General features: G+C 41.5%; 1 protein-coding gene across 4 annotated transcripts in view; it reads right to left on the bottom strand.

Annotated features, from left to right (window-relative positions):
• Positions 1 to 20,443, bottom strand: part of TRANK1 (tetratricopeptide repeat and ankyrin repeat containing 1) — a 389,483-nt gene that overhangs the window by 265,813 nt on the left and 103,227 nt on the right. For 3 of the 4 annotated variants that reach the window (XM_077491750.1, XM_077491748.1, XM_077491749.1), the window contains 3 exons: positions 16,048 to 16,163; positions 7,625 to 7,711; positions 339 to 477 (listed from right to left, as the gene is read on the bottom strand). In XM_077491750.1, coding sequence (XP_077347876.1) covers positions 339 to 477; positions 7,625 to 7,711; positions 16,048 to 16,163 — 342 coding nt within the window. The remainder of the gene's footprint in view (positions 1 to 338; positions 478 to 7,624; positions 7,712 to 16,047; positions 16,164 to 20,443) is intronic. The other variant, XM_077491751.1, reaches the window with a different exon arrangement.

Raw genomic sequence — 20,443 nt, 5'->3', positions numbered from 1 at the left:
CCATCACGTAGAAATCCAGGAAAAAACATTTCTACCTGCCCCATTTTCCAAGTAACATTTTCCCATTGCAAGTTTTTACAATATACATTTACAAATATTTACTTATATCCTCCTCTAATTTATGTTTGCTATTATTTTACAACACACCTCTATTCCAACCTGGCACTACGGGGAAAACTAAAATGGAATTTTAATTCTTGTATTCTCCTTTAACAATAAGTACAGGATTAATGATTACTGAGACACATTTGTCCTTTTTATCTGCCTGTAGTTGAGTTTTAATGTCATAGTCCTTCCAACTGCTAATGATTTAAGAGTCACAATTAACTTTACATTACCTGATTTCATGCAGAGCTTTATGACAGAATGAAGTGGATGCTCTCCAATGGTATCCACATCTGCACCCATATTTACAAGCCACATGACAAGGTCTGTAACACGACTCATATTTTCCAAAGAGGTCGACTTTAGAAAGGTCTAATGGGCAAGGGAATATATAATAAAATAAGTAAACTCCTAATAGCTAAACAATTTTAAATAAAATTGTAAAATGACAGGAAACTGTACAGAAGGAAGAAAAAAAAAAAAATTGTACTTCACAGGAAAGAAGAAAATCTAAACCCACTACCATAATCCTATATACACGTTAAAGTAATTTCATGTAATTTTAAATACTCCTGAATATGCTGCCTTTATTAAAACATCTGATGATCCTGCGATGAAAGTCCAAGCACTTTCTGTTATAAGGTAGTAAAACTCAATCCCTGTCTCTTAAAAGGAGTTGTAAACCCTTAAGGTTTTTCATCTTAATGCATTCTATGCATTAAAGCGGGAGTCCGCCGTTTTTTTTTTTTGTTTTGTTTTTTTAAAAGCCAGCAGCTACAAATACTGCAGCTGCTGACTTTTAAAATAATGACACTTACCCGCCCAGCACGCCCGCGATGTCGGCACCCAAAGCCGATCTCTCGATCGTCTCTCGGTTGCTGCCGCCACCATCTTGGGTATGGAAATCAGGAAGTGGAGCCTTTCGGCTTCATTTCCCGGTTCCCTACTGCGCATGCGCAAGTCGCGCTGCGCAATAAGGATGGTCCCCGCTCTCTCTGGGATCTGTGTGTTTCCCAGCAGGCAGCGGGGGACCTTCAGGAAAGGGGCGTAGATTCTGCGGAAAGGGGCGTACCTTCTGCAGAATCTACGCCGGAAGTGGGTGCAGATACCTGTACTGTACAGGTACCTGCACCCCCCTCCCCCCTGAAAGGTGGCAATTGTGGCGCCGGACGGAGGGAGGGTTCCAATGAGCGCAAGGTCCACTTTAGGGTGGACCTCCGCTTTAAGGTGAAAAAGCTTCTGTGGTGCAGCTGCCCCCCCCCAGAGTCCCCCTTTTTCTCACCTGAGCCCGATCATTCAAGCATCAAGGATGAGCAGAGTAGCTCCAGCCGCTGTGTCATGTCTTCACTGGACAGACTGATAGCAGCAGGAGCCATCGGCTTCCGAGGCAGTCAATCAAATCCAGTGACACTGGGGCAGGGGGTGCAGGGCCGAATCCTGCTGTCTGTTTCAATGGATGCAGCAGTAGGACTCAGGAGCACACCCGCAGGAGTGCCCCAGTGGAATATGGCTCTCCATGGGGGCCCTCAATGAGGAGGAGGAGCCAGGAGCACTGCCGGGGGACCCCAGAAAAAGTGGATCAGGGCCACTCTTTGCAAAACCCTTGCACAGAGCAGGTAATTACACTACAATCATTATAGGCCAGACTGGGTGTTTATAGAGGCCCAAGTTTGCTCCCCCCCCCCCCCCTTGCCAATAGACCTGGTGCTTTGGCTTCCCTCAAAAAAACAAAAGGCCATTTTGTGCCCCACACTCTCCTACTGGCTTATGGGAATCGACCTGGAGACAATGGCCTCTCTCCTCACTCCTGTAGTGCCCCTATTTAATAATCCTTAATTTCCACCAGGTATGTCACCTGCTCGTTTCAGCTGGTGGACAAACAAGGGGCTTTATCGTATAGAAGTGCGTGCTCCCCTTGGTATTTTGTGCAAGATTTGGAGATGTCCCCTGTTTGTAGATGTTTCCATCTACAAACATACCATTTCCTACGTTTTAGTTTAATAATGATTTATCGAGAGAAGTAGAAATGTGTGACAGAACAAAGATGTTTAAAACATCAAGACATTAAAGAATACTAATAACAAATATAATGTAAAGAAATACAAGTCATCTCAGGTATGGTATCTCCATATCATTAATAAAAGTATGGAAAGACAAAAAAAGGAGGGAGAATAAGGGGGAAAGGGAATAAGGAGTGTCGAGATAAGCCAGTGAATGATAACCCTATTTGTCATATTATACAACTGACTTGAAGTGTAGAATTGAAAAGTATGCGGAAAGTGTTAAACAGCTGTATACAAGAGATTCTACAGTGAGGTTGCATCTCCATGTTGTACAAATCCTTATTTTCCCAATCGTCGAAAAACTTCTGTATCAAATCGCTTGAGATAGGGACTTGAGCATTGCTCCTGAGTTGAGGACTGGTGAACTTGGACTACATGCATACATAAGATCATTATGAATGTGTCCCTAATTGTAGTACAGTATAAGGTGCTCGCGAGGTGGCACTTAGTAGTAGTAGTAGTAGTGCCAAAACGCCTCTCTAAAACGTACTCGGTTTCGTCACCCCCCTGCTTCAGAGGCTGTGGCTAAGTGGGCTCTGCTCTCCACACATAGTAGACCTGCCCCACACAGCCTTTATAAATATGTTTTTGGCGGCTCAAATAGGGATTGCTACCGCTTGGAAAAGCCATGTGATTGATTCGTCTTTAATGAAGCGAAAACTTACTTGGCTCATGCTGCACGAAAAAATAGTTAGTGCCCTACAGAATAAACTATCCCTGTTTGAAAACGTATGGTCCCCCTGGCTTTCTTACCTACAGGTACCAAATTCTTAAGGTCGACATTGGATTGGCTGGGCAGACTCCCGGACAGGCACTCCCCTACTTGCTTTCCCTGGGTTTTTTTTTTCTTTCCCTTTACTAGCTTGGCTTATCTTTTTACTTTGGTACATTATTGATCCTCTAGTCGGACCTTTACTCCTTATTCTTGATTCAAGGTTTAGGTCTAGGTTCTATATGTGGCAAATTACTCAACAGGATATGTTGCTGACACATTTGACTTTTTTTCCTCTACTCTTTGATGTTCACTTAATAGATAATAGAGATCTATTGTTGGGTGCCATAGTGATTTCTATATTGGCTAAAGTTAATCTTATATTGTTATGGTTTTCAGTCCTGCTTGACTCTTTTGCTGGGCCTACAAGGTTGACCTGAATTAAGGTCTATTTTTTTTTAAGCCTTTTCTTAGAATGTAGCTGAATATGTAATGCTACACATGACTCTTCATGGTTGACCACTTTGATGTAGCGCCTCATACCCACTGATATACTTCTTATGGGTTCATGGTTGAACCCCTCATTCCTCATATGTTAATGTCACTATTGTTTGTACACTGACTATGATGACAGTTCTATTTTTGTACTAGATTTTGTTACCCTACAATGTCCTATTGTTATTTGAAATCTTAATAAAAAAGATTGAAACAGAAAACTACAAGTGACTGTGTTGATTCATACGCACTGGATGATTAGGAATATGGTAAATCTTACACCCTAAATACGGGTGTAAGATATAGCATGTCCCTAAGGTCCTATGCACACCGGACGTTATAAAAATGCCAGTAGTGTTAGCTCTGGAAATCTGTTGCTGTAGAATGAGTTTTGCAGAGTTTTTGCAGTAGTGATTTTTAGCTGCAGCATTTTAAAAATATTTTTTAGCAAAACTATACTCCCACAAAAAGCAGAAACGTTGCAGTTTGTTTTTAGCGGTTTCATCATTTTTAAGCTTTTATTAGAGAGTTAAATAATTTTTACAGCTGAAAAACTCTTCTTTAGCCCAGGTTTACACTGACAGCAGGATTGAAATCATGTTCAGCCAAATTTGTACAATTTCATACCCGCATGTCAGTCCAGACTTTGAGGGCAAGTTCAAAAGTAGTATAGAAACTACCTATGTGAATCAGTGTGGTGCCGCAATGTAAGCAATAGCCGCCGATTTGGCATGCGATTTGACAAGTCTGTAGATTTGATTTGATTAGACTAAAACCCAATAGTTCTTGTTTTGTGTTCTGGGGAGTTTACTGGCTACAAAAAAAAAAAAATATTAGAATCAAATTATAATCGCTGCGCTATCAAATGTGAAAATAGTAAAATAACCAAAACTACTAAGTGATATAGAAAGATATACAAATGCAGTCAAGTGATTGATAACCACAAATATAAAGTGACAATATGCAATCATATAGTGATAAAAATTTTACATGAAGTCTGTGAAAAACAAAAATATCAATAAATTCCAACTACTGGAATTAAAAAAGCGCTGCTGTGCATTGTGAAAGTTCAAATTAATTCAATCCACATCACGCGATTCAGTATGCTGTGAAAATGATCCAATAACCAGATGTTGTGTCTTTCACTCAAGTGCCACACCCCCGTGTATTGAAGGATCACCTTAAGGTGTGTGACCTTGCTGTTAAGCCTGGTAAATTGGTAAATACACACTTTTAGAACCACTACAGGGTTCAGCAATGTATCCGGATTCCTGGATCAGTCTCCACTATGCCTCAGTAAATCAATGGAGAAAAGAGGATTTCATGGTATAGTATGTTTGTGCAATTTTATTGAAAAAAAAAAAAAAGTCCTACACAGGATACTCACATTAGCCAGGCGCTTCAGTGCGCCATTCTACATCAAGCCTAAAACAAGTAGACAAGTAGGGGTGTTAAGTTGATCGTTCCTAACAGCTGATCTGCTCAACGTTCCGTCCTCACATTCTCACATTGCCCCCTGAGGAAGATACGGAAATCCCTAGGATGTTAGGAACGATCAACTTATCCCATTACCGGCTGGTTCTGCCTACTTGTTTTATTGTTTTAAATAAAATTTCAATAAAATTGCACAAACATACTACACCATCAAATCCTCTTTTCTCCATTGATTTACTGAGGCATAGTGGAGACTGATCCAAGAATCCGGATACATTGCTGAACCCTGTAGTGGTTCTAAAAGTGTGTATTGACCAGGCTTAACAGCAAGGTCACACACACCTTAAAGTGATCCTTCAATACACGGGAGGGAGCACTTGAGTGAAAGACAAAACATCTGGTTATTGGATCATTTTCACAGCATACTGAATAGCATGAAGTGTGGAGCACCTGTGGATTGAATTTGAACTTTCACAATACACAGCAGCACTTTTATTTAATTCCAATAGTTGGAATTTATTGATATTTTTGTTTTCCACGGACTTGATGTAAAATTTTTAGCACTATATGATTGCACATTTTCACTTTATATTTATTTTTATCAATCACTTGACTGCATTTGTAGATCTTTCTATATCACTTAGCATTGGTTATTTTACCATTTTCACAGAAATTTTATAACTAGCATTTAAGCATATACCTTTGATAGAGCAGCGATTGTAATTTGATTCTAATATTGTTTGCATGGTATATGAGACATGGTCATCACTTGCAGCGGATTCAAAGAAGGCTTAGTGGTTTTTACTGTTAGTGGAGGCTCACAGGATGTTTTAGACATTATAGAAAAAAAAAAACACCTGAAGCCAAAAGCAGCAGCTGTAAAAATGCCCAGTGTACACGAGGCCTAAATGTGAACTTTGCCTTTAACTGAGTTTTGTTAAAGAAGTATAGAACTCAAACAAAAATGTAATAAATTGCAGCTTACCACTTAGATACAATGGCTGCATTTGTTATTGTTTTTTTTGTTTAGGCTTTTGCCTCCTTTATTTTCACTTGTTGCCCCAGTCACTTATTTAACATATTGGTTGAACTAGATGCACTTGTGTCTTTTTTCAGCCAGACTAACTATGTAACAGACCATTAAATTGGCAGTTAGAGGATTAGGACAAATAATCTACCACTGCCAGAGGTGCTTACAATAGTCAGCTTTTATAAAAATTTATAGGCTCCATTTACACCTGCACAATTTGGAATAGAGTTAAAATTTGTGGCAAAACACGCAACGTGGGTTTGGTTACCATTTGATCCGATTTGATTAACACCCCCCCAAACGCAGTGCGAGTTTGCTGCAAGACAAAAACACGCACGTGAAAAAAATAAATAAATAAATAAAAAACACGAAGCTCATCGCCCAAAAAGGTGCAGGACCTTTTTTTTTTTTTTTTTTTTTTTTTTTTCTACGTGACAAGCACACACAGGGCAGCCCATTCAAGTGAACACCGAAAAAAGCGCGCAAGTCATAAAGAATAAAAAAAAAAAAAACTGAGCAGAAACACGTTTCCACTATGCAAAGTGTGAATGGGACCTCATTTCAAAAGGAGCAGATAAAAAAAAAAAAAAAAAAACAGTTTCTATAATTGTTAGCTTGAGTTCGGCTTTAATTTGTTAGCTGCACTAGCAGATTAGGGCAAGCCATAGATTATGCAACCATGGGTTGGAGAAAAGAAATTGCTAGGTTGACTGTTTTGATGGGGGAATCCTTCCTGCAGAGCTATTGTGCTATGCCAGTGGGGAGCCTTAGCCACCAGTAGAATACAATAATCACTGCCAGTGTCTATAGCCGCTGGCAGTGATCACACAAATAAAAAACCTGACAGGCTGATCAATGGATCGACTTCAGTACAACCAGCCTGCCGATAGACTAACTGATATTCAACTGGTTCCTGCTGAACTGGACAAATTTCAATCTGTCTATGACCGGTTTAACACTATGCCCTCCTGAAATTGATAATGCTGCTGTCTCAGGTTTTCCTCCAGTGGAGTGGATGGAGACATTTTAGGACAGAGCTGTGTTACTGGCTGGATTACCAGGGGAAAAAAAAGAAAACAAATGCAGCTCACCACTCCTGTTTTTGGGTTTAATACTGCTTTATGGAAAAAAAAGCTGTAGCTCTATTAAAGAGGGATTTCACTAGAAAAAAAAATATTAAAAACCAGCAGCTATAAATACTACAGCTGCTGAGTTTTAATAAGTGGACACTCACTTGTCCCAGGGTCCTGTCTGCAGCCGAGACCGATCAATCGCTTGGCTCTTGGCTGCTGCCGCCGCCATTCTAGGTGAGGGAATCAAGAAGTGAAGCTCTGCGGCTTCACTTGCTGGTTCCCTACTGCGCATGTGCAAGTCGCGCAGCGCAATAGGAATGGTTCGCTCTGTGTCTGGGACCCGTGTGTATCCCAGCAGAAAGCGCACCGGGACAGGAAGAGACATAGATTCCCATGGGAGTCTACGCCCAGAAGTGTGTGCAAATACCTGTCTTAGACAGGTATCTGCACCCCCTCCCCCCAAAAGGTGTTAACTGTGACAACGGAGGGGGGGGGGGGGGGTTCCAATGAGCGGAAGTTCCACTTTAGGGTGGAACACCGCTTTAAGTACAAAAAGAACAAAAAAAATTGTGCTGTGTCTAATACAGTAATAAAAAAAAATCAGGTCAGAAAAATGAAGAATGGCAACTGGTTGTCGTGATATGTACACACAGACACACAAACACTGTATATAAACGAATCAACTGTAGATTATGATTTTCACATACTATACCTCAAAGATGCCTGCCAGTGACATTTTATCCAGGTCTTTAACATCATTAGGCAGTTGGATTTTCATTTTCATTAGAAAAAAGCAGGACTAGAAAATGAACATAGTATCGTGTTAGCAAAATGCATCAGGATTAGACAATTTAAGTTAAAGTGTATGTAAACCCTCACCCTGTGAAACAACACTTTCAGTTTAAAATAGAAATGAAATGCAAAACATTTGTGTGTCAGGACAAGCCTGATCAATGGAGGAGAGCAGACTGAGTTCCCAGCACAGCTAGAGAACTGACCACAGTGTGTTCTACTGTTTAGTGTGGTCAGTTTTTAATAGTAAAGCAGAGGAACTGGCAGGAACCCCAGAAATTTCACACAAAGGAAGCAATACAATTAGATCAGAATACTTTTTTTATACATGGTACAGCAGGAAGATATCAGGAATATGAAAAGGTGCAACATGGTCCAGCTTCGCCACTTTGTAAGACACTATAGGGTGGATCTTTGGTATGCAAAGGATCAGACCTTTGGACAAAAGGTCTTGCAAGCCATAGTCCCGCCCTACGGGCAAGTACTCGATTTTTCTTTCAGGTGACTCTCCTGAAAGACAATTAGGGAAAAACGAAGTTACTTACTGGTAATGTTCTTTCCCGGAGTCTTTCAGGACAGCCATCTGAGAGACCTTGGCTTCTCCCCTCTGTAAGAAACACAGTGCCAGCCATCTTTAAATTTCCTCCTCCCCTGCTGCCTCCTAAGTTTTTTAAAAGAGCACCTCCAGTCCGCTGGGGAGACACAATAACATATGATACTCATTTAAATTATATCACATTTCCTGTAAGGAAATCTCAAGTATTTTATACATTTGGGTGGGTACCTGTGCTGTCCTGAAAGACTCCAGGAAAGAACGTTACCAGTAAGTAACTTAGTTTTCCCCTAATTGTCTTTTAGGACAGCCACGCGAGAGAAAAATCGAGTACTTACCCTTAGGGCGGGACTATGGCTTGCAAGACCTTTTGTCCAAAGGTCTGATCCTTTGCATACCAAAGTTCCACCCTATAGTGTCTTAAAAAGTGGCGAAGCTGGACCATGTTGCTCCTTTACAAATCTTTTCCGGCGTTGCTCCAGCTCTCTCTCTGCCTGCGACGCTGCCACTAATCTTGTGGAGTGCGCCCTGATACACTCTCTAGGATCTGCATGCCTCCTAACATACAAGTCTGGCCAATAGCCTCTCTTAGCCACCTGGCTATGATATGTTTTGAGAGCTTGTGCCCTTTCCTGGCCCCTGAAATTAAAATAAAGAATCTGTCTAAGGGTTTTTGTTTCATCTAAATAATGTAGGACACATTGCCTGAAGTCCAACATATGGCACTTAATTTCTTGTTCCCTGGAAGGAATTGTACAAAACAAAGATAAAATAATATCTTGGTCTCTGAAATTTTGAGGCCACTTTAGGCAAAAAAGCTGGATCCATGTTAAAAACTATGCGATACAGAAAAATCTACAAAAAAAAAAAAAAGGGGGGGGGGGAGGTCTGATTGATAGAACCTCTATCTCTTAGACCCTTCTGGCTGTAGTAACCGCTACCAAGAAGACTGCTTTAAATGTCAGCATCTTCAAACTGCAATTTTTTTGTGGCTCAAAAGGGTCCGCTGTCATAGTTTGTAGCACTAATGACATGTCCCATTTTGGGAAGGCTGGCCCTTGTATTGGTCTCTGCCTGCTCAAGGCTTTAAAGAGTCTAATTATCCATGGATTGGACACTAGTTTTCTTTCCTGATATACAGAGCGCTGAAACCTGACTTTTCAATTTGCGGAGGCTTAGACCTTTATCTGCTCCACTCTGCAGGAAATCCAAAACCGCCACTGAACTTTGTGTTTTAATGGAGTTCTCTGTACACCATTTTGTTAAAACATTTCCATACCCTCTGGTAAATGGTGCGAGTCTCCATTTTCCTGCTTTTCAGCAGCATATCAACTACTGTATTTATTGGCGTATAACACTCACTTTTTCACCATGAAAATCGGGTGCAAATAGCGTGTGCGTGTTATACGCCAATACAAAAATTTTAGTTTTTCCTGAAACTCCCCTCTTAAAATGAATGTGCGTGTTATATGCCGATAAATACGGTAAGTGGTTTGAGAATCCTTTCACTTTTAGCAGCTGCTCCTCAGAAACCAAGTGGCCAGGTTCCACCTTTCCACTTGGGGGCAACACACTGGGCCCTGGGAGAGAAGATCCTCCTGGATTGGTAGTAACCAAGGTGGTTCTACAGCAAATTCTTTGAGCATAGAGAACCACGGTCTCCTGAGCCAGTGTGGTGCAATGAGAATCAGTGACGTGTTCTCTGTACAGAATTTTCTTAGTACTGCTGGTAGTAGCACTGGTGGGGGAAAGGCATAGCATTTGTTTAACGCCCACTTCTTTGCTAGGGTGTCTACTCCGAGCGCACAATCTTCCCTTTTCAGGTAGAGGGAGAAGAAAGCCTGAATCTTTCTGCTTTCTTTTGAGGCAAATAAGTCCACCTGAGGTGTTGCCAATTTTATGCGCAATTCGTTTGAACACTTCCTGATGTAATACCCAGTCGCCTTCTCTCAATTTCTTTCTGCTGAGGAAATCTGCCACTTTAAATTCCCCTTTAAAACATACTGCTGACAAGGAAAGTACGTTTTTCTCTCCCCAGTATAGGAATTCCTTTGCTAAGATCCAAAAGGTTCTGTTCCTTGTTACTCCATGCTTGTTTATGTAAGCGATTAGTGATGAATTGTCAGACCTAACCTGTAAGTGACTTCCATCTTTCTGGAACGATTGAAGTGCTAGAAGTACTGCCTTTAACTCCTTCCAATTGGATGATCTCATCTCTTCCTTTTTCCAAGTTTTCTGTGTTACCCGGGAGCCTAGATGTGCTCCCCATCCTATACTGCTTTCGCTCGTAGTTATTATTAGGGTGATTGGTAGGGCCCACATCCGTCCTCTTTAAATTTTCTGATCTCCTCCACCATCACATGGATCTTTTTACCCGTATCAGAACCGGTCTCTCTAGCGTACACACAACCGTTTTTTTCCATCAGAATAAACTCTTGACAGTGTTTCCGATGAAGTTCCGCTGAAACGGACTTGCCTACACACGTTCACACCAAAGTCCGATCGTTTAGAACGCAATGACGTACGACAGGACTAGAAAAAGGATGTTCAGCATATGTTGACATTATTTGCCTTATTCAGCATGGTTGATTGGCCTGTAATGCTTACATCGCCTCTTGGATTTTTTGTATCTTCTCCCTGGGTAGAAACACTTTTTGTTGAGCTGAGTCTAGTACGTACCCCAAGTATATTTGCTGAGTGAGGTTTGGGTTGGATTTTTCTATGTTCACCAACCAAACTAGATTTTCTAGAAATGCCTGTGTGTACTTCAGGCTCTCTAGTAATTTAAAGGAAGTTTGCAAATAGGAGAAGATCATCTAGATAGGCGATAATGGATATGCCCTTGACTCAAAGTGTCACCAGAGCCTCCGCCAAAATTTTTGTAAAAATTTGGGACAAAAAGGAAAGGGCAAAGGGTAGAGCCTGAGATTGAAGGTGCATGGTTTCCTTTGTTCTTATTGCTAATCTTAGAAATTTTTGGCAAGTTATCGGGATGTGTAAATACGCATCCTTTACATCCAGGGTAGCCATAGATCAGTTTGGAGGTAATAGAACTTGGGAACTTCAAGTGATACCAGTTTACTATCGTTCTCAATATGAACTGATTGGAGGAAATCTTTTTTCCATTGTGTGAGGAAGGCCCCCAGTCTTCCCCCCACCGTGAGACTGGTTTGTCATAGTTTGTTGCAGGCTTGTTCAGAAGGACGAAAAATTGCCCCTCCTTTGCACTTTCCTCTCTGTACCCAAGGTCTCCTTTGGTTTTTGGCCTTATGTGCTCTAAAGTGGGAACTTGTGTCCCCTCTTTTTATTTTGCTGTGGCTGTCCCCAGACTGGTTTATGCTTCAGCAGAAATGCTTTTTTCTTATCACTTACTTACTCCAAACCTGGTCCAAACAGCAAGTTCCCTGTAAATGGGATTCAGCAAAGTTTGGCTTTAGACACAGTCCCCCTGCCATGTCTTTAGCAACAGGGCTCTTCTTGCGGAATTGGGGGATCTGGCTGCCATCCGTACCAATTCCGCTGATGCATCTGCGATATAAGCGATGCCTCACAGGAGCATGGGGAAAGAGGATAGAATCAGTTTTTTTTCAGTTCCCTCCTCAATGTGGGCCTGTATCTGAGTCAGCCAAAACTCGACGTTTCTGCCTACTACAGTTACTGGCATAGCTGGTTTTAGGCTTCCCACAGCAGAGTCCCGCGACTTCGTTAAGAGGGAGTACATCCTTCTGTCCATTGCGTCGGACAGGACCCCTTTGTGCTCAAAGGCCAAGTCTGTGTGCCTTAAAGGATTCAATCGTACTAGAAAGTTCCTTTACTGATGCCACTAGTTCACTGCCCTGCTCAATAGTATGTTCCTGTACTAATTTGTTAATACATTCTCTACAGTGTTTTTCCCCAGGAGTCCCTAAAAAAATAAAAAAAAATAAAAAAAAACCCACAGGCATTAAAGCATTACTTTACATCGCCCTCCCCTCAGACACTGGAGGGACTCTTTCCCTATCCCCCCCAGTCATATGATGGGAGGGGGGGTTCTGCAAGGGGAGCTCCACCCTAGGTTCCCCTTACCTTAGCGTGGCTGGAGCTGGCCTTAGCTGGAGCAGACTGGTCCCTTCCTTCCGCTTCAGACATACTGGTGCCGCCTCCGGAGCTTGTGCTGTCCTTACAGCAATTGCAGCCCCTCTCCAGCCCGTGCCTGGCTCCTTTTCAATGTCACGTGGGCGGAAACGGAAGCCGTGGGTCAACCGGAAGTGCCCGCTCCTTTCACCTGACATGGCGTCACCGGCATGGTCTCTGCACTGCTGTGCTTTACCACGTTGCTCCACCCGGTCCGGAACCACTGGCTGGGCCTGCACTCCCATCTGCTGCACTCCGTAATGAAAACCAGAGCCCCCCTCCCCCGACCTCCATCTGCTCTCAGGGATGCAGGGGTGGCAATCGTCAGCAGGTACGCTTTACCTGGCCTGTCCATAGAGCCTCTGCCCCCTTTCAGGACTTTCTGCCTGAGCCTCTTGGCTTGATTCCAGGTGGTGTAAGCCTTCTGGAGGAAACACAAATAACCAAGGAGCCAGCAGGGGAGAAGGAAATTTAAAGATGGCTGGCGCGGTGTTTCCTATAGAAGGGAGGAGCCAAGGTCTCTCAGGTGGCGCCCTGAAAGACAATTCGGGGAAATGTTGGGTTTACATAACCTTTAAATCACTTAGCAAGAGATACTACACTTAAACTGGACCTTACACCAAAAAGTCTGTTTAAAGCAGAACTTGTCGTAATTTTTTCATCTTAATAATAATAATAATAATAATAATAATAATACATTTTATTTCTAACACCCTTTTCATCAGAAGATCTCAAAGTGCTACAGGTTAAAAAACAATTCATACAGAAACAAACATCTAACAAGAACAAAAAAGTTTTCTAAAAATAAATGTCTCAAGTCCTTTTTTAAAACAATCAGTAGATTGAGGGGCCCTTAAACTGTTAGGTAGTGCATTCCACAAACATGGGGCAGCTGCACAAAAAGTCCTGTCTCCCATTGTCTTCAATCTAGTTCTAGGAATTTGAAGAAGGTTTGAATGAGTAGAGCGGAGGAAACATGATATATTTTGTAATTTAAGAAGTTCTTTAAGATAAGGGAGTCCGATATTTTTTGGATGTACCATTAGCATTCCAGACACTTAGGCAAAATGTCCTACTCAAATAAACTAGACATTATCCACATGCAAGTCACAAGCTTAGATGCTTGTAAGAGGCCTTCACAAGTGAAGCACATGGCTTGAGTTCACTTTTGGGAGCACGGGCCTGGTACGGCTCAGGAGGGTGCTCGCTCGTCCCCACCCCCTTTTCTGACCGGCCAGGCTATGTGCTCCGATAAGGGTCTGATATGGACTTTGGGGGGGACCCCTACACCGTTTTTTCAGCGTAGGGCTTCCCCTTTAAGTCCATACCAGGTGACGGGCTTGCAAGGAGTCAATCTTGCTGATGGAGGTGGCGACATTCACTTCCTTCGCTAGTCCCGGCTACCTGGAGCCACGTAGAAAAGGGACTTTTCTACGTGTGTGGGCAAGTCCGTTCATTTGTTCATTTCAAAAGTCCGGCGGACTAGTACACAGATGGGTGGATTGTCCGCCGGACTACGGAGTCCGGCGGACAATTTTGAGTCAGAACTTCTTTTCAAGTCCGCCGGACTTTTGGAAAGAAAAAGTCTGCCAGAGCCCACACACGGGCGGATTGTCTGGCGGACTCTGGTCCGCCGGATAGTCTGATCGTGTGCACACAGCAATAGAGACAAGCATAGACTGTGGAAATGAGGTTTAAGAGAAAAAAAAAAAAAAAGGACACCCTTAAGGCTAGGAGTTATGTTCATAGACTATCGCCACCTGGCTTACCTGGAGACTAGGTACACACCACAGTATCCCCAGCTGAGCAGATGATGTGTAAAGTTCAGAGATGGCAGAGAGGACGAAGACGTCAGTTTGCACCCCATGCAATTGGATTTGGCATAAATGAGTGAGACCTTGCCATCAAAGGTTACTCACAACCCAACTGCACAGAAGGGGTATAACAAAACCCATTAAAACAAAGCTCACCATTATTTCCAAGGAACTATTCCTTCCAAGGCCTCAAAGGCCTGCTGGTGTAAGGCAGAGCTGAAGGTAGCGGATCATGCTTGGACATATGTCCCGTCAGAGGAACGGGAGCACTGAAACTGCTTCCACTACCAAAGGTGCACTGGATATTATAGTCTAAGAGTTTTATGTTTTTGAGGAGCACTTTTTATACCATGAACACGTGTTTGTAACTTTTTTTTTTTTTTTATAAAATGGCAAGTAGAACACACCATAACCTGTGTGTATTTTTCACTGAGACTGAGTGAGGATAGTTTATGCAAAGCAACCTGATGGATCAACCAAGGGGAAGTAATGTCTTTGACTTTCTCTAGTTTAAGACGTCCAGCTCTTATGGTGAGTGCACAATAAGGCACATATGGTAGAAGACATGCACGTTAATAGTGTGAATTAACACTGCACTGGGCCTTTGGGACTATATAGTGAAGAATTACACAGATGACTGTGTGGCGCAAACTGACTGTTAGTTTCACTGTATGCATATATGTGTGTGGATTATATATTAAGATTTTTTTTTTTTTTTTTTTTTTTAGATATTGGGGCTTGGCTTATTTCTTTTTTGTGTATAGGATTACAGCTTCAATAAAGCCCTATTATAGGAATTGATGATTTGCACTATACTTGTATATTATTGAAAAGAAAACTGTATATACATATTTCATTATTTATGTGTTTTAATAAGTTAGAAGCACAGCACAACTTAAGGTTTATTTATTAGTAACAATGTTGCAGTGGTCTGGAACACCCAGGAATAGACTGACAGTGCAGTACTGAAAAGGCACCAATGCAGGATTTGTATGCCCATACAGACAATCTTTGTCCTTCCAGCGGGTATACTCCCTATGGAGTCTTCCAGGACTGAGTCACACTAGGTGGTAGTAGTACCATGTCACTGGACCTGTACAGAAAACTATAGATAACATGTGCCTAGGCGAGTGCCCATTGCAGGATCCAGAGCCCCAAGCAACAAATTCAGATGAACTCCACCTCTTCATCCAGCGTCTGCTCCCTCAAACTTTAGCCAAAGCTGCAAAGCAAAAGCCACAGTGGCAGCTAAGTAACAGCTAAGAATCTTAATAGAAAAGTCTTGAAAAAACAAAAACAAAAAAAAAAACACACCACCACAAGAAACATGCTTGCTTCTTTCAGAACAAAGAGAAAATGTCAGTACACCTAAGGACACGAGCAAAGAGGGGGCTTGCTAGGAGTGGGAAAAGTTATATTCAGACTGCCCCAAAGCTTTATTTGCCAGTGCCCAAACATCTGAAGGCACCAAATAACCCAATCGTCCAAGACTAAAGCTGGCTACACATCATTTTTTTTTTCCTTCAATTTTTTTTTTTTTAGATGTAACAAAACCATATAATATGGTCCAACCTAAATAATTTCAAATTGTTTGCAATAAGGCAGGCCCCTTGCACTACATAGTTGAAGGTAAAACTAAAAGGAAATTGAAAAAAAAAAAAGCCAGCTTTATCTAGGTCTCAAATCCCCCCCTTCCCAGTTAATATTCAAAGAAAAAAAGATGTGCAGACTAGTATTCTGTGCCATGTGTAACAGTAACAGCTGTTCAGGGAACTGAAATCTATCAGTGTTTTCAAGCATGCAATTACACAATATTAAAAACTTGGCAAAAATAGAAAAAAAAAAAAAAACACAAAACCTTACCTGATACATATTTTCTTTCACAAGTTTAAAAATTAGCATTTTCCAGACATCCTTGCTATAGCCTTCTCTCAAGACAGCATTGTATGCTTCTCTGAAAAAAATGTCTCCACCTCCTGCTAAAAAATATATATAAAAAAAGAAGTTATAAAAAAAGAAACAACCCAATAAAAGTGTGAAGAATAATAGAGACAAAGAAAACATTGTGACTCACACTGATGAGAAACCCACACTTTAGTCACAAAAATCTGCTCCACAGCAAAACAGGGTATGGTATTTGTCTCTGCAAACACTTTTTTTCTCTAGCAGTGTAGGGCATCAATCACATGGGTGGCCAGGGGGCAGTGAAATTAGGCAATTGAGCTGTGTTTTAAATGCCCACGGAATTCTCACACAAATTAGAACATGCAGCCACTCAGGACCATACACCTGTTGCCTCCTTGCCACCTGCCAACTATCATGGATCAATTTTAAAGCAAGCAATAATTGGCTGCTGCCTGTGTGAACAAGGTCTAATTCCTTCAAAAGTGACATCTGTAGATTAACATTCTCCAGCATGGTGCCTGATGCTGAGAAAATGTTAATCTACATTCTGTTTCAGAAAAGGTATGTGCTCCAGGTCCTAAAACAGCACTGTCACTGACAGTTGCATCACAAACTGACAATTGTAAATCAGTGCTTCCCGATCATGTAAACACCATAATTGACCATTACAAACATGCCGGCTGCTGATTTTTCTGTGCATTACAGTGTGTAAAACAAGTCATTTTATTTAAAAAAAACTGCTAAACGAGACCCTGTATCATAATAAAAAAAGGTTTGGGAAAGCACATACCTAAAAAAAGATAATACTTACATTTCTTGTTGCCTGCTCCACTGAACTCAGATCCTCTGCAAAGAAATTATCCCTCAAAGTCTGCTGGGAAACCAATATTTCCAGGAGTGCTGAAGTCAAAATTGGTCCTGTACCAGGTGATCACTGTGACCAATCACAGCGATGACTAAGCTAAAACACAAAGGCTGTCTCTTGCATCCATCAGCTCTGTTTCCTCTCACACAGAGAGAGCATGTGAGAGGAGACAGAGGCGATCTGTGATTTTACTGTGAGTTGTGAGCCTGCTACAGTGACCTATTGCTACCTACACCTTTCCCAGTGTCACCAGTGCCAATGTAATCTGAACACCATCATGTCCAAAAAATGGTTCACAAGTGAGGTGGCCTTTCAGATTCTGAGTGTGACAGATGAGAGCAGTGGGAAGGAGCTCCGACGATCACATTTGTAAAATGAAACTGGAGAGCAGTAGTAAAGTAAGAGCCCCTTATTGAGGTAAAAGGGTAACTACAAAAAAAAAAAATCAAGCATATTGAACCGTAGCAGGGCAAGCACCAGTAGCACAGACCATCTAATGAGGTGGCGAGCACCAGAAGTGCAGTACATCAAGATGAAAGGCAAAGCACAAGTAGTGGAGTGCCAAATCAGCCTTGAAAGATTAGGGCCCGTAAAAGTGTCACAGGGGCGCTAACAAATCCTTAATGCTTCCCTTGGGAAAAGAAGGGGTATGCCTGTCTTAAAGGCCCCCCTTCCCTCTGAATTATGGCCCAACCGATGGTTAAAAAAAACTTTTTTTTTTTTTGCAAAAAATATAGTTTTATTTGAGCTATTCCCAATTATTGTTTCGTTGGAGATATGGGGTCAGCAATTCACCAATAGAAGGATATTGATTAGTACAGACAATAGAGGTGTTCTATTTGCAATCAATTGTCTGTCCTCCAAGTCATCACCAGTTATTTGTTTGTTGAGATACTTTGTTTTTCAGTGTCTTCTATATAACATCTGGGTTAAAGCGAAATATATTCCTGGCAAATTAAATATAATAGCAGATGCCCTTTCTCATCGACAGATGCAGCGTTTTTTCCAGTTGTTATCTAACACGTATCAGTTCAGTCACTTATTCCCACGGAAGTTATGGGATTTGATTTGATGTGTGCACATATTCAACGTTCTGTGGCTCCTGCAATTTGGAATAATTATTCCTATGCCTGACAATTATGGTGGGGTCTTGCGTATCTGCGATAAATTTAACAGTCCTGGATGTTTCAGAACGAGTAGTGTAAGCCCTTGTACACACAGTCGGAGATTCCGTCGGAATGTGTCTGATCGGAGCGTTTTGTCGGATATTCCGACTGTGTGTGGTCTGCATAGGACGGTTTCCATCAGAATATCCATCGGACCAACTTTTCCAACTTGCCGGAAATATTTTCCGACAAAATGTTCCGATCGGACATACTCCGATCATGTGTAGAGAATTCAGATCGGACAAAGTGCCACGCAAGCTCAGATCAAATTCCTACACCAAAGCTATTGGCTACTAGCGTAAACATAGTCCCGTCGTAACGAACTAATGTCACCACGTCGGATTTTCCGACAACTTTGTCCAACCGTGTGTATACAACAGTTTCGGACAAAATCCGACGGACAAAATCCGACGGACAAAAGCCGACGCATTTGGTTGTCGGAATCTCCGACCGTGTGTACAAGGGCTTAGAGTTTCTGAATTTACCAATGGGCAATTATTTGTGGTCACGCATCAATAAAGAGCTAGGGTGTCTTTCTTTTTGAAATTGAACAATTTGCATGGCTGTTTGGTTTTTTTTCTCAGTTCGACAGGCTTTAAAAAAAGTTACTGTAAAGTGAATTTTACAGCTGACAGTAGGAAACCACTTTGTTAATGTTGAGAAGATTGTGTCCAATAACAGCAGAGATCTGTTTTTCAGAGTAGGAAGCTTTATGGTTTAAGCCAGTTTTTACATTGACATTTTTTTGCAGCACTGAGAATATCCAAAGTTGTACCGACCTCCGAGAATAGAGGGACAGCTATTTTTTTTCCATACCGTACAATTTTTTTGAGACAGTTTGGGTCTGTTTATTCCACATAGCAAAACTGATATCTTTGGCAAAGGTGCTAATTTATTCATCCATATAGATGGAACACCATTAAGGAAATATCAGTTTAATATGGTTTTTAAGAAATGTCTTATGGCTATGAACATGTATCATATGCAATTTTCTTCTCATTCTTTTCTAATTGGAGCAGCAACAGAAGCTGCTCTAACAGGCCTCAATGAAACAAAAATCAAGAACATAGGTAGGTGGAAGTCCAGTGCTTATAAAAGTTACATTCGTCCTAACACTTCTATTTAATCTATTACAGGTAAACAAGCGAGAAGGATCCTGGGCCATTCATTAATTTTTTGGGCATAGAAAATAGCTGTGGCAAGAAGATATGGTGCCAATTTAGGTTTAGATAAAGATACATTTCTGGTATTTTGGAAAGGTTGCCGTGGGATGGTGTGGGAGGAATTGATATTTGAAATAAATAACATGTATGTATTTGCTGTATCTTCCACCAAATGTGATCTTGTTACACTTAGGCGGAAATGACATTGGTCAGATCAGAACATTAGACTTGATCGCCAACATACAAAATACACTTCGAGTTATCAGCACATCATCGTCTCAGTCAGTCAGTCATTTTTCAGAAACCATCCCCAAATTGCATTGGCTGGAATGTGCCAATTTTAAGCCTTTTGAAAAAAAATTAGGACGAGGGTGAATAGGTCTATTCAAAAATTGGGTATTTCATTCAGGCACATTGATCTGGAAGGTGGTGTTCCGGGCTTTTATAATATAATATAATAAAAAAAATATATATATATATATATATATATATATATATATATATATATATATATATATATATATATATATATATATATATTGTAAGGGATCTTCCCGGGGTAGGGTGTGTTTGGACACAGTTCACAGCAGACTTGGACTTTATAAAGCAGACCTTGGCGTTTATTCGTGGTACAAACAGTCCAACAAACAAAATATACAGCAACACCGTGCTTCTTGTGTATAACAGGAACAAAATAATAACAAAACAAACAACCTAGCCCGGCTGGGCGCTTACTAAACAGGTTCTTCTCACCTATCTGACACTTATAAACACAGCGTCTTTCGCCTGGATATCGCAGGGTGGATTTGAGCTCCAGCAGTGGCTGTGCTTGCAGCTTCCTCAAACACACAGACTGTTCGTTTCCCTGGCTGAGAGCAATCACCTGCAGGCCCGCAGAGCCTTTACCTTCCCAGGCTAATTAGGATCAAAGCTCACCTGATCCAAAACCCAGAACTGGAACGAGGGATGGGGGGTGTGGAATGACAGGTCCCTCTACCAAACCTACCTGCCATTCCATATAAACCCAGGCCCGGCAAGATTTAAATAACAACTCAGCAGCATATTGCTGTTGAGAAACTGATCCATCCTGGACTTACCATCTCACACTGTGTAGCAACCTAGGTGAGATGTACACCCCCTCAACCACTTCTCCAGTGACA

Source organism: Lithobates pipiens, unplaced genomic scaffold (genome assembly GCF_037356315.1).
Source record: "Lithobates pipiens isolate NorthernLeopardFrog02 unplaced genomic scaffold, aLitPip1_a1.2 Scaffold_19, whole genome shotgun sequence".
NCBI classification, from domain to species: domain Eukaryota; kingdom Metazoa; phylum Chordata; class Amphibia; order Anura; family Ranidae; genus Lithobates; species Lithobates pipiens.
Note: the sequence above shows the minus strand (reverse complement) of the source record. Positions and strands in the feature narration are given on the sequence as shown.